Below are 13,025 nucleotides of genomic sequence, written 5' to 3' on the forward strand. Positions count from 1 at the left end.
CCGAAGGCGAGAGCAGCTAGAACCCCTGGCAGAGCTTCAACACAAATGGAAATGAGAAATTTCATCTTTTTAAAAAACACAGGGATGCCGAGGGGAAGGGCGGGGGGAGATCCTCCAAGAGCGAAGGTGCTTCTCACTGCTCATTCCAGGGCTCAGTTTACAAACCTCCGCTCCCCTCCAAAGAAACTCTATCTCGTGCTATCAGAAAAATCAGCTGGCTCCAACCTCTCCTGTTAAGTGGCGCATACGCAGAAGCAAAACCAGTTCGTACCTGAAAGAAAATAATCCTGGGAGGGGATTTGATGGGCATGTCGTGACCAGCGGGGGGTCTGAAGGGATGAGAAGGGATGGCAAGCAGACCACCAAGCTTCACATTCAACCGTTTCAGTCTCCTGACTGCTGCTGAGGGATCTTTAAACTCCACCAAACAAACAAGGCTTTTCCTCCATGCTCAAAGAATGACAGCTGAGACTGCACAGTGCCCCCTGCTCTCTGCACAGGGACAGGGAGAAAGCACAGGGGAGGGAGAAAGGCATGTTTATTCCTGCAGAAAGGTCTGGTCTTGATTAAACTTATTTTCTTTTGTAAAATCCAGTTACCGGGGGTGGACGGGGCCCTTGCGCTGGTCTTCAATGGGTCTTAACAAGGAGGCTCGGAGTCTTATTACTCACTCACGCGAGAACTGTCAGCGCAACCTGCCCGAGCTTAATAATGCAGTTCCACGCTGCAGCAGACATTTTTCATTTTAATATCAGCTGCTTTGTGGGGCGGTATTTTTCCAAGGCCGGATAATGCACACTTCAAACAATAACTGGGAGCTCCCCGGGTCAGAAACCAAGTCATTTGCCGCCTACTGCCTCACCCCACCCCCACTTTTGCTTCCTGACCTCAGAGGATAATGCCACAATTGTGCTCTTCCATCCCAGGTAGGTGGAAGGACTCAAAACTCATGGCAGAGGTGATACCTTTTGTTAGACCAACTAGGTATTTGCAAAAAAACCTCTTTATTTGCAAGCTTCCAGGCACAGGCACCCTTCATCAGGCATGGGAGATTGCAAAGATTGGAAAAGTTCTCCTAGGTAGAAATTAAAATTAATATTTCCCAGGTAGGTAGCACTTTTCACCCAGGCAACTCCCAAGCCCTTTCCACAAGGTCAGGGACTGGGACTGTCCCTTTGAGACAGACAGACCGACCGTCCGTCAGGAAGATGGTTACTTTATTTAAAAACGGGGAACTGAAAAACCCTCCTTGCCTGGACTCTCCTGGGGGTCTTTCGAGCTCCAAGCAAGATACCATCGTGCAGATACTTAACGCCGCATTTCACTTTCCTGTTTACAGGTCTACAAAGGTCAAGCTATCATGTTCCCTCTGGAAACTTTCCTGTTTAGAATAATCATAATACTTAACTCTAAGCACAGCACTTTAAACCATGCAATGCTGCACAAACCCTCCAATTAGGGTGGGTTCGAATTATGCCCATTTAGCATGTGGGGGGGCCAACGGAGAGCAACCGAAGGACCTACCCCAGTCACTAGCAACTCAGCAGCAAAGCATCAAGACTCCCAAGTTTCACGGTATTCAGTCCACCGGACCGAGCTGCCCCTTGACAACTACTTGGTGATGAACATCCACGATGCTTTGAGTCTGCGGGACTTATTCGTTGCACGGGTTATTCGGACACTGGATAACGATTACTTGGTTGGGGAAAATGAGGCCACCAGCCTCATTTGTGTTTCATACGAGTGTAACTACTATCATTATCAAGTTGCACTTGTCCTGGGGCCAGTGAACCACTCCTTCTTCCACAGTACAGTAAGACTGCACACCAGTCAGTCATGGGGAAGGGGAACCGATCCCAATGTTATTTGCTGGAATAATTAAAAAAAGCTGAAGGCCAAAATAAATCTCCAAATTCTTGGCGTAGGTGCTGGCTTGCTCCACTCCTGTTCATAGGCTGCTTCACTCAAATGACTTTGCTGACTAAAAGCCATGGTTGCTAAGACATTTAAATGGTTTCCAGGGGAGCATTTTTCTGGATCTCATCAGCTGGCTGGAAAGAAAAAATCCAAGCAATTTAAAGAATTTCTTTCTTCAGAAGGTTTGACTCCATTTCCTCTGACGTGGCTGGATGCAAAGACATTTCATGTTGGCCAATCTCGCTTTTACTAAAACGGACACGAGGAGGCACGCTCTGGAGAGTCCCATACTCCAAACCCAATTAAATACAACAATAGATGGCGCGTCTAAGCATTCCCCGACTCCCAGAGAGGAGGAGAACATTTTACACACACGTGCGTGCACAGATCTTCCTGCCTTTCCACCAGACTTAGGATGAAGAAAGTCGTGATAAACCACATTTTTTAAATTCCTCACTGTAAGCCCCCAAATCTATACCTCTGCACTCTGGCAGAGTGACTGGAAAATCTCATTTTCTACTCAGGGCTTCACCCATAGCAAACATCAGCTGCAAACTGCAAGCTTGATTTATTTCACGCCACGTGCTCCTGTCTCATTTCCCCCTCCTATGTCAAATTAGTATTATTCCCTGGCTGGATGGGAATTGTGTGGTGCCCGGAGCCAGCCCACACTTCTGAGACAGAGACAAAGTCTGGAAGGGAGGGCCGGGGGGGCAGAGCTTAAAAGAAATGCACCAACTTCTCTTACAAAAACCTTGTCTTGTAGGGGAAACAAAGGCTTGCATTTCAGTCCCAGATGTTTGCATTGGCTCCTGTGCTCCCGCTGGGACAAAGGAAGAGTTCATTCCAGCACTGGGCTGGTTTCTCTAATACAGCTCTATAGCTTGGTAAAAGGATTTGTTCTGGATAATCCATGTTCTCAAGGCCTGCTATCAGATAGGATTCCTGCAGATAGAAAGCAAAGTTCTGGATAAGGTTGGCTGGTAGGGGCAGCACTGTGGGCATAGGTGGACTAATGCATGGGCCGGCTGGGCCCAGGCCCAGGGGCCCCTGCCTCGGTGCAGACTAAACTGGTGGCCAGGCCAGGCCGGGCATGTGCGACGTGGCGGGCCATGGCTGCCGGGCACCGCTGCAGCCAGACTGAGCCACAGCGGGGCGAGGGGCCTCCCCCGGAGCTCGGACCATGCTGAATGCACCCAGTGGGCAGCGCTCCACACCCCCGGCACCAGCACCAGCTCCAGTGCAGACCTGCAGGTGAGGGCAGCCGTGGCTCCTGCTCTGGGCCTGCGGGGCAGAGCATCCCGCTCCCCCTGCACCGGCTGGGGACAAAGTCTGTGGCTGCAAGGCAGGGTGCCGGGTAGGGGAGGGGCAGGCAGCCAGGGCCCTGGACCCCAATGAATCTTAATCTGCCCCTGATTTGGGGCTATTCTGCAGCTCTTGTACTCACTTCCACAGGAGGTTTGCACCGTCACCCTGAGATGCAGCCCGGCAAGGCTATCTTTCATACTAGGGCAGGAATACACAGCCCTCTCTTTACTGTCATGGCAAAATCTGAGTGCCCTCTTTTTCAGACAAGAAGGCTACAAAAGACACACATGTAAATGCTTCATACTCCTGTGTGTGCAAAACCATCTCTTTTATGGGCCTGGAAAGCATCTGGAGTGCAAGCATGTTGGTTTTTGAAACGCTGGCTGGAACAGCTGCCGTTCGTCTGGGGGTTAGCTGCTGCTGAACAGAATAGGCAGCTGGTACCTTCCTGCTTGGCCCTTTTCTGAGCTGCTCGAAGGCTTGGTTCTCTCAGGGGGGCTAGGTCTTGATGTCCTGGAAAGGAATGGGAGGTCCTTCCTGTGAATGACTCCATTTACAGCCCACCACCAGGCTCCTGGTCTTCTTGGTGCTCGACACAATCATGCACCAAAACGAATCCAGACACTGGGAATGCTCCGTTTCAGAGAAGAAAAAGTCAGTGATCTCTGCCCCAGTGAGCAAAATGATTTGCGGAGCTGTTTCTCTCCCTCGCACGCAGCAACACCTACACGAGCTGCAAGAGTTTGGCCAAAATCAGGGTTTTACTGGGGAGAGAGGAGGTTCTTGAAACTCTGCTTGGAAGCCAATGAACCGCAGCTTCACACTGCTCATCCCGACCTGCTGCGGCCCTTAAGGAAAGACGTGCGGCTCTCGGTAGGTGGCTGGCCACCTGGATTCATTTGTGGACACTGGGCACCAGGATCCTCAGGTGAAAGTCACAAGGGAAAGTTCACTTAGAAGAGGTCTCCAAGACAAAGATTGCTTCTGTGTCTAAACAGAGACTAGTACTATGTGGCCTTGATCACTGATGACTGTAGCCAGATCTACCTTAATACAAATAAAGGAGTGGCTTGGACATGTAACAAGAAGGCCCGGCAGCCATAACAATACCATCCTTCAGGGTACTGTGGATGGACGAAGAAGGGGAGGAAGACCTATGACAAGCCGGACCACCAATGTTAAAGACCGGACAGAATTAAAACGAACTGATTGTACTAGGATTGCAAAAGACCGGGAAGAATGGAGGAAAGTGATTGCTACAAAGGTGCCCCAACAGTCAGTGCAGCCTCAGGACTGACTTGACTTGACCAGACTTGAATAAAACACTGGTAGAGATGTGGGGATGGACAGAACAGGGCATACTGTGGCTTCACGTCTTCAAAGAGGTTATAAGGACTTCTTCCCCAGGTAACTTCACTTCTCAGCTGGGGAGATTTCAGCCCACTCTCCTGGAGAGAAACATCAAAAAAGCACTCTGGATGGAGATCCCAGCCAGCCAGAGCCAAAGGGACACAAAACACGCAGGGTTGACAGGGCACTTTATTTTCAAAATGGAGTAGACTGCCTGGTAGGAAGCAGTTTCCCATTGATGCTACAGAGCCCCGTCCTCCCGAGCCATTCCAGTCGGTCAAAGGGCCTTCCGCAACAGGGGTCTCCAGTGCCCCTCTGTCCACCCTCTGCCCTTGCACCCTTGCATGCAGAACACCTCACCCCATTACCCTGGGAGGATGCTACCCTACTGGTCTTCAGAGTCCTCCTCATGACCCACTGCTACCAGGTTGCCTTCAGACAACTGCTCATGGTTCATGGCTGGAGAGGTGGCCAGCAGGGATTGCATCTGCTCTGCAAACCATCACGGTAGAAGCGGGGGGAGCTCAAGTCGAGGGTGTGCAGGCAGTGGATCTTTTAGCTTCGCGTGTCGAAGGCCTCTAGCACGGCATGTCATCCCAAATCGCCAGCACAACGTAAGGAGGCTGGAATGAGAGCAACCCAGAAGATACCACTGTTCCACAAGAGCCAGCTCCCTCCCTCGCACGCCCAGCACCCCAGGCCCTGGAGAGACTTGCAAGTCAGGGCTGTGGGCTGACTAACAGGAAAGCAATGTTTGGGAAGGCTTGAGGTGGGAGGTGGCCTCGAAGTCTTTGAAGGGAAGTGTTTAGTGGATGGAAGAAAAATTGCTAATACAGCAGCCCGTGGCTTTTCCTATTTCTAAAAAAGAAATCAAAGTCATTGCCATACGTTAGCACTTAAGTCTTCTCTGCCCTCAATTTCCGACCATCTGTGCCGCTCTCTGAAACGGCCCTACTCGGGGTTTTTTTTTTAATAAATTATATATGTATTTATTAGACACCGGCCTAGTCAAAGGACTGAACGTATGATTTGCAGTACAATCCCAGCGGGAGGCATCCAGCAGCAACGATCCGTTGCAGAACTAGAGCTTGGTTTCCTAAACACGCATTAAGAAACCAGCCCGCAACCATTTCTACTAAATGCTGTGCTCTGAGATCGGCGGAGCAAGAGGAAGGCATTAAGACCCACTCTGAAACACAGCTATGAAAACCAATACTTATTACACATTATGTCTTTTCATGATGACACTATTGCTGCAAGACAAACGAAGGCAGCATCGGGGAAAATTCATGTCACTGGCTAGCATTTGCCCGTCGTTTTGCTGCATTTCATCTTCTTAATAGCTTTTTTTTTTTTCCTATGATGCTAATCTCCTCACCAAGAGAGTCAAGAATCCTGCAAACAGGACGAATTAGTCAGCCTCTGGCTTTGGAAAACGGACAATACATTCTTCGATGGTATCAAAGCATTGTGATACGTTAGGCCTCAAAATCCCGAGATCCCCATGTCATCATTCCCATTCCCGTACAGATGAGGAAACCGAAGCATTGAGGCAAACTGACTTTCCCAAGATCACATGTTGAGTCACTGGCCAACCCTCCCTCCTAATCCCTGCTCCAACCACCATATCGTGCTCCTCGCCACCAATGCTCTACGTTGCAGCCGTTCAGATGAAGCATGGAGAAAGGGTTTTACAAACAAGCTCACACATGGCTGAGAAAATCCTCAGACATGTCTCTGGTCCTAGTCGTTAGATCAGCAGTGTTACATACTTCTATACTAGGGCTCCATTCTTTTCCAGCCTAGCAGGATCTTGCATGCTACCCCATGACAACCTTCTTTTCCTTGCCAAAGGCCTGTGATATATCAAACTGAATGACAGCTGAGATCTCTCTGAGCAGCCTGGCACACATCATGTCCCTCCCTGCGCCTCAGTTTCTTCATCTGTGAAATGACACCACCACCACTTACCTACATTTCAGGCTCCATTGCAAGGCACTCATCATCACACAAACCTACTAAGGACTCCGTATCAATAGCCCTTCCAAAGGGCTATTACTGATTACAGTGAGCCTGTGATCAAGCAAATAACCAGCTCCTAGCCTATAGTAATCTAATGCACTAGGCAACTATCACTTAAGAAAACAGAGGCATAAAATATGATCTAAGAACATAATGTCTGTACAGATACGTCATCAATTCTTGGGAAACAGAAGTGTTGTAAGTCTTGGATCTGTTGAAATAATCTCGGCTATCAACTGGTACGAGAGGTGCCTTTCTGGTAAGCCAAAGATCTAAGCAGCGCCCAAAGCTCCTCCCAGTCTGGTACCCTCTGATTTGCACCATGAATGTCAGAATAAAGCCCCAAACCACCTTGCAAAGTCACAAGTTTGTGGTGTTCCAAGCCAAAGTCACAAATATTTAAAGCTACGCCCAGGTAATGTGTCTGACACCCCCATGGCATAAGGTGCTAGCGACAGTGGTGTCAGAGCACAGGTTTCTATTCCTGCTCACCATACCCTCCCATTAGCCACAGCCTAAACCTCCTCCATCTATGAGATGGGCACAGGGCCTCTCTCACAAGGGTGTGCTGGAGCTTGGAAGACCTTGGAGAAAGATCATCTGGGTGAACAAGCCAGCTGGGTGACCTGAGCTAACCACAGTGCACATCTGGGCCATGCTCTCTTGACTCACCAGCTTGTGCAGGCTTCTGGGGAGGTCCAAATCAGAGGCGGTTTGATTTGCCTCTGGGCTCAGTGTGTAACCAGGACTCCCCTTTCATTAAACTAATTTACTTACATCAAAAAACTAAACAAAACAAAACAAAACAAAACAACGACATTGTACCCCCCTGCAGTCTCTCTGACCCTGGTCCCTTTTCACCTTGCCATCGCTTGGCTCCTCTGTACCCAACATCACTTGAAGCCAAATGAGGACAGAACAACAGCAGGTAGCTTTGAGGGCTGATATCCTTGACTGATAAGCAGCCCTCTGGCTTTTGGCAAAAAGCCCCATCACCCAGCAACATGGCACTCTGGAGGAAAGGGGTGCGGCAGTGCAAACACCTTCGCCATCATCAACTAACGTACTCATTAACACACAAACACACACAGAGGACAGAGTCACACTGGCTGTAGCACAATTAGCAGGTCAGCAGGGTCACCCGAGGTCTGCTCAGGGAATCATCATCAAGAGGGGCTGTAGCAAGCAGTGCTTAAACTCCCAATAAATGCTTTGAGTCTCTCAAACGACACGCTCACTGTATACATTTCTGGCGCAGCATGGAACCTTTTAACTAGCAAAGAGCAGGAGGGACGGGATTCAGATCACTAGCAAGCGCTAATAAAAATCACTGCTTCTCCCTCTCTCTCTTTTTTTGGAAGAGCAGAGTCAGAATAATCCTTCTGAACCATCAAAGGCAGAGAGAGGGAGAAACAACAGCTGTTGAGATCAAACTGCCCAAATCTGCTATTTTAGCTCCAAACATATCACAATGGGTGGGATAGGGCTGTGGCTTTATTGAAAAGATGTTGCCCTTACAGCAAACGATCTCAGCACACCTTACAAACATTTCATTAAAACTTCCAACCCACCCCCTGCCAGGGAGGTATTATGAACAGGCCTCGGGCTCAAACAGTAGTTCTCCAGTACAAGCATCTCATTTTCCATGCTATCACTGCAATCAACACAATTGCGAGAGTGGAGGAGCCCGAGCCCCAGAGAACTACCAATGCAGTGACCCTGGCAGCACCGAGCCCTCGAGTGTCTGGAGGGGGAGATGGGAAGCAGGCTGGGACTAGAGGGGAATGAAAATCGTAGTTGGAACAGGAGGAAGAAGCCTACCCAGAAAAGAAGCAGATGAAAGAACTGACCGCCAGGAGGAACAAGGCGATGGGGAGGCACGCGCGTGTGTATACATGTATGCATGCATGTACACTTGTGGCAGGGTGCCCATCAGCCAATTTACCACACATAGTGGGACCGGCAACAAAAAAAAGGGGCTGGTCCGGCTTGTCCGAGAGACAGAAGTCAAGATGCAGGCCTTCTTCAATAAGCATCTTCAAAGTTCAGCATGAACAGAGACTAGTTAATCCCCTCGGCACCCCAAACGACAACCCCGACGTGTTACAGTAGCTGGCAGAGCGGGACTTCTGTTTGTGATTTCAAGCATATTAAAAAAAAAAAAAGCACTTTTGGACATGTCTCTTCATACTGTCAGGTGCAAGCCAGTCCTATCCAGATGCAACAGCCTGCCAGTATTTGCCCAGGCTGGGGTAGAAACGCTTCCATGCATGTATGTGATAGCAGTGAAACCACAGGCTTGAGGCAGAGTGAAGTAAGAGGGAGGCCCTGTCAGGAAAGCAAACAGGCTCAGGATCAGGTCCAGCAGTCTGGGTTTGTCACCAGTTCAGCATGTAACAGCAGATTTCACCCACTTTCCATGGGACCCCCACCTTGGAGAGAGCCTACCCCCCCTAACTCATGCTGCAAGTGGGATTCAGATTTTCAGGCAAAATTAATCCCATTTGTCCAGGGTGCGGCTTAATCAGAGTTTATCCTGATGATGTAATGGTACAAAATGATACCTCTGGTAGGGTCTCTCTGGAACCAGAGAAAACCGGACTCTCTCTCACACCCTCTCTCCCTCCAGCCTGCTTGTGCAGTCGCAGTTAGGTCCAGATGTACTAATCTCCTATAACCCAAAAAGTGACCTCCCTAATTCTTCCCAGTCGTCAGTCCTTTCACTGAAAGGGAACGCAATGCCCCTTCCCAGCTGTCCAACCCAGCCCAGTTCTAATCCCATCCAAGGGGAGAGTTTTCGACTCCCGCGTCCCAGCTGTCAGCCCCACCCTCAAGCTGGGAGACGAATCCCATGCACGGTGGTCCCCATTAAAGAGCTGGCAGTTGCCAACAGTTGCCATGTGCTAGTGTCTGAGGATGCCACCGTTTTCCTCTGTACTTGCAACAGGAAAAAAACAAAAAAGATCCTGGCAACTACCGGCTAATTATTTGAAAAGGGGCGTCTCCGATCTCCGTTTACGTATTATTCAATCAGGGTTAGCCACAGCTTTAAAGACAAAAAGTGCTTCCAGAGAACTGCGGTGATTTTCTCTCCGGAGGTCAAGATAACAGGGAATACAGGCCTGCTCCATTTCTGATCTGCTATTTGAACCTCGCAAGCACTAAGTATACAGAGCAAGGGCTGGCTTTTCAAGCGATCCCCCCCATCACACCCACCTTTCCTCAGCTCCCCATCCAAAAATTCACATCCAGGCACTACTCCCAGCCTGACATGCAAATGCCTTCCCCGCTCTCCAACCACCTTGCTCAATCCCTCATTCCACACATTCATTTAGCTTGAGAGAGCACTTCAAGGTCTCTTCTCGCCTCAATTTGCTTTTCTGCCTCCCGAGGCTCCTGCTGGGCTGGAAACAAGTCTGTGGTCTCTGCAGTTACTTTGGCCCACATCCTCACCAGGACATGGCCAGGGCTTTAGCTTTCTGAGCCGGATTCTCTTCCCCTCCGTTTCCTACCCTGCTCATTTCCGAGTCCCCGCGGGGGGGATCGGTGCCTCCTGACATTCTGCTCTGCCTTTGCAGGACTCCAGCATCTTTGTTTTCAGACCAGAGCCACATACTGCGTTTCCCAGCAGGGGGTCTGACCACAGCATTTACAAAATGTCAGCTAATGCCCTAATGCAATGGAAAAAAGAGCAAGGCATTCAAAACACCAGCCACAGATTCTTTACATATTAATAGTCGGTTTCCATTGTTCGCCGTGTTTAAAGGCAGACATGATTTCAGCAACCACTTCTGCACCTTTTGGTCCTCTGCCATGAATCCTATGTACCGCCAGCACAACCAGAAAGACCTTCCACTTCTTCGGGAAGTCTCAGAGAAACAGACCCGACCAATTATAGCGCAGCTGGGCAAATACACAGGATGTTCACGCTGCAGCTGTGAGAGCTTCCCTGCATATCCTTCATTATTCCCACCTCTTTGCCATTAGTGAATTTTGCATATTTATGTCTTATTTCTCCGCCTCATCAATCCTCCATCTCATTTCTGAGGCTGTACATTGCCCGTGTCACTTCATTTCCTCCACTACGATTTGGGCTCTGTAACAATATGATTTGCCTCTAAACATGCTCGGAGACAGCTGGAAGATCCAGCAAGAGGACGTTCTGGAGCTGGGAGGTGCATCGCTGCAGTACTGGGAAAAGCAAAGCTCCTCCATGCTGCATAACCACTACAAAACGCTGTTGCTGATCTTGCTAATTCCAAGCCGGGCTTTCTGCTGCCACGTTCACTTACACTCTCCACAAACCTAGCTTCAGGAATTCTCATGTCCTGGCTAAGACACTGAAAAACCCTCCCCGCTTGGACAGCCACAAGGCACGGAAAGGCTGCCTGAGATGGCTGGGTTCAGTACCCAGCTTAAATGACCAACAGTCATATGAGAAATAATCTCCCTGTGCATTTTGCCCACACTTTCCAGTTAAACGGCAGGCTTTTCCAGGGACGGCTTCCAGCATTTGCACGGACACAAATATATTGCTTGACCTTGCACAGGTTCTTTAGGGCTCTGTGCCTCAAGCAGCCTGTCTGGGAAATGCCTGAAACAAAATCCACCCAACAGGGGGTTGGGAGATGCAACTGGAGTCCGAACAAGTGAGAGACTGTCTGATGAAAGCAAAAACCATGCATGCTACACCACGAATGCTGGTTAAAGCAAAGGGTATCAACGTGTAAGAGAGCTAACTCAGCATATATCACACATGCAAAAAAATAGTAGTAAAATTAATCAGCTTACCACTTCACTCTGTCACCAACTCATCCTCATATTAGGATGGTGCTAGGACACAGATACCCATTGATCTAGACAAACATTTCAAAAAGACACCCACTGATCTAGGCAAACGTTTAAAAAAAACCCACTGCAGATCCATTACACTGATCTGTAACGTGTTAGGAAGCCAGTTAACAACAAAATAAATCAAACAAAAAAGCAACTCCTAGGTTATTCAGCATTCAACCCAACCTGAAAGCTCAGCAGTCAGCTTGTTACACACTGGAAGCAGGAGGTCTGAAATTATCTTTGGATAGTTCAAAGCTGCACTTAATTCGACATCTCTACCTTGAAAGGTGTCAACATCACAGCTGCCTGCAGAGTGTAAGCTTTTAAAAAAATGACAAACTATTAACTGACAAGCCAAAGCAGCAAACGGAAAGCTACATGGCGCAGAGGAGATGTGGCTGTGGTTTAAACAATTAAACATCACTTTGGACTATTTTCCTTGGGACTTCTGTACCAGGGAAAAAAGGATGGAAAGGAAGGAAGAGAATGTACGTACAGAAAGACAGAGAGCGAGAGAAGTCTTAGCCATACAAAATGCACCGACTAGTCGGCTACACGGCTGTTTGATTTCCGTGTTTCACTGGCCACAGCCCAGCTATCCTTCAAGATCTTTTCAGTGTCTTTACATTTCACTTCAAAATTTTCACAATGAGTAACAGATGATTATTTGTCCCAAGCTGCCTTGATCAGGGATGGGGGCAGGGAAGTGTCCTGATGTGATCACTGAGAAAGTGCAGTATCTTCTGACCATCCACAGATTAAAACCATGCCCTGTTTTTGATGGCGAGGATTTTGCTGAAAAACAAGAATGCAAAACAAAGCATTTTACCCTGACGAAATTCAAGAGAAGTGAAACCCTACCCCAAGCAGTGCTGGCTAACCTCTCCATAAGCTGCTTTGTAACATGAAAAGCACGTCTAAGAGGGAGGGATCAAAACGCACGACTGCAGAAAATGCCTCGATTCTCTCCCGGCTGGGGTCCGCTAACCAGGAGACATTCCACGCGAGCTCTCTCAGCACTAGAGGTGGTAACATTATATATCTGTTTCAAGTGCTAAGGCAAAAAAAAAACCCCAAAAAGCAAAACAGTCTGCTGCAATTCATATTCAAACATACAGCTGCTGGAGAAACAGAGCGCTCTGGTATACAAGTCATGACCCGAAGGCAATGCAAGATTTATGCCAGCTTTTCATCACAAAGGCCACAGAACCAACAGGCTCCATTACAAGACCTGATTGTGTACAACAGTGGTTAAAGTTTCCATTACTTCTTATGAGCTGTAAAACAGGGGGGGTGTTTGTTGCTTTAACACAGAGTCCGAGTTCAATCCAGAAGCCCCTGAAGTCAGCACAAAGACCTTCAATGACTACCATGGGTTTTTAGAACTGATGCTAAATTCCTGGCGATAACCTAGGGAAGGAGATCAACGCCGCAGGACACCTTGACAAGGCGCGTTAGATGCAGTCTTCCATCTGGGTAGGTGCACTGCAGCACAAAAACACATAGATAAAAGATTAAATGGTAGCTCTGTTGGAGTCAGCAGTATTTTTCCACTGATGCAAACAAAGCCAAGAATTCACCTAGAGACGCTC

The 13,025-nt window shown here is 48.6% G+C and overlaps 1 protein-coding gene across 2 annotated transcripts in view; it reads right to left on the reverse strand.

Moving 5' to 3' along the window:
- NXN (nucleoredoxin) overlaps positions 1-13,025 on the reverse strand; it is a 56,477-nt gene extending 43,452 nt beyond the window's left edge. The window contains exons 1-3 of one of the 2 annotated variants that reach the window (XM_025214872.1): positions 13,014-13,025; positions 12,315-12,918; positions 11,930-12,228 (exon numbers count right to left, since the gene is read on the reverse strand). In XM_025214872.1, coding sequence (XP_025070657.1) covers positions 11,930-11,962 — 33 coding nt within the window. In that variant the 5' untranslated portion in view covers positions 11,963-12,228; positions 12,315-12,918; positions 13,014-13,025. Of the gene's footprint in view, positions 1-271; positions 484-11,929; positions 12,229-12,314; positions 12,919-13,013 lie in introns of those variants that run through there. The other variant, XM_014524425.2, reaches the window with a different exon arrangement.

The sequence above is a fragment of the Alligator sinensis genome, unplaced genomic scaffold (assembly GCF_000455745.1).
Source record: "Alligator sinensis unplaced genomic scaffold, ASM45574v1 scaffold1801_1, whole genome shotgun sequence".
NCBI classification, from domain to species: Eukaryota; Metazoa; Chordata; order Crocodylia; family Alligatoridae; genus Alligator; species Alligator sinensis.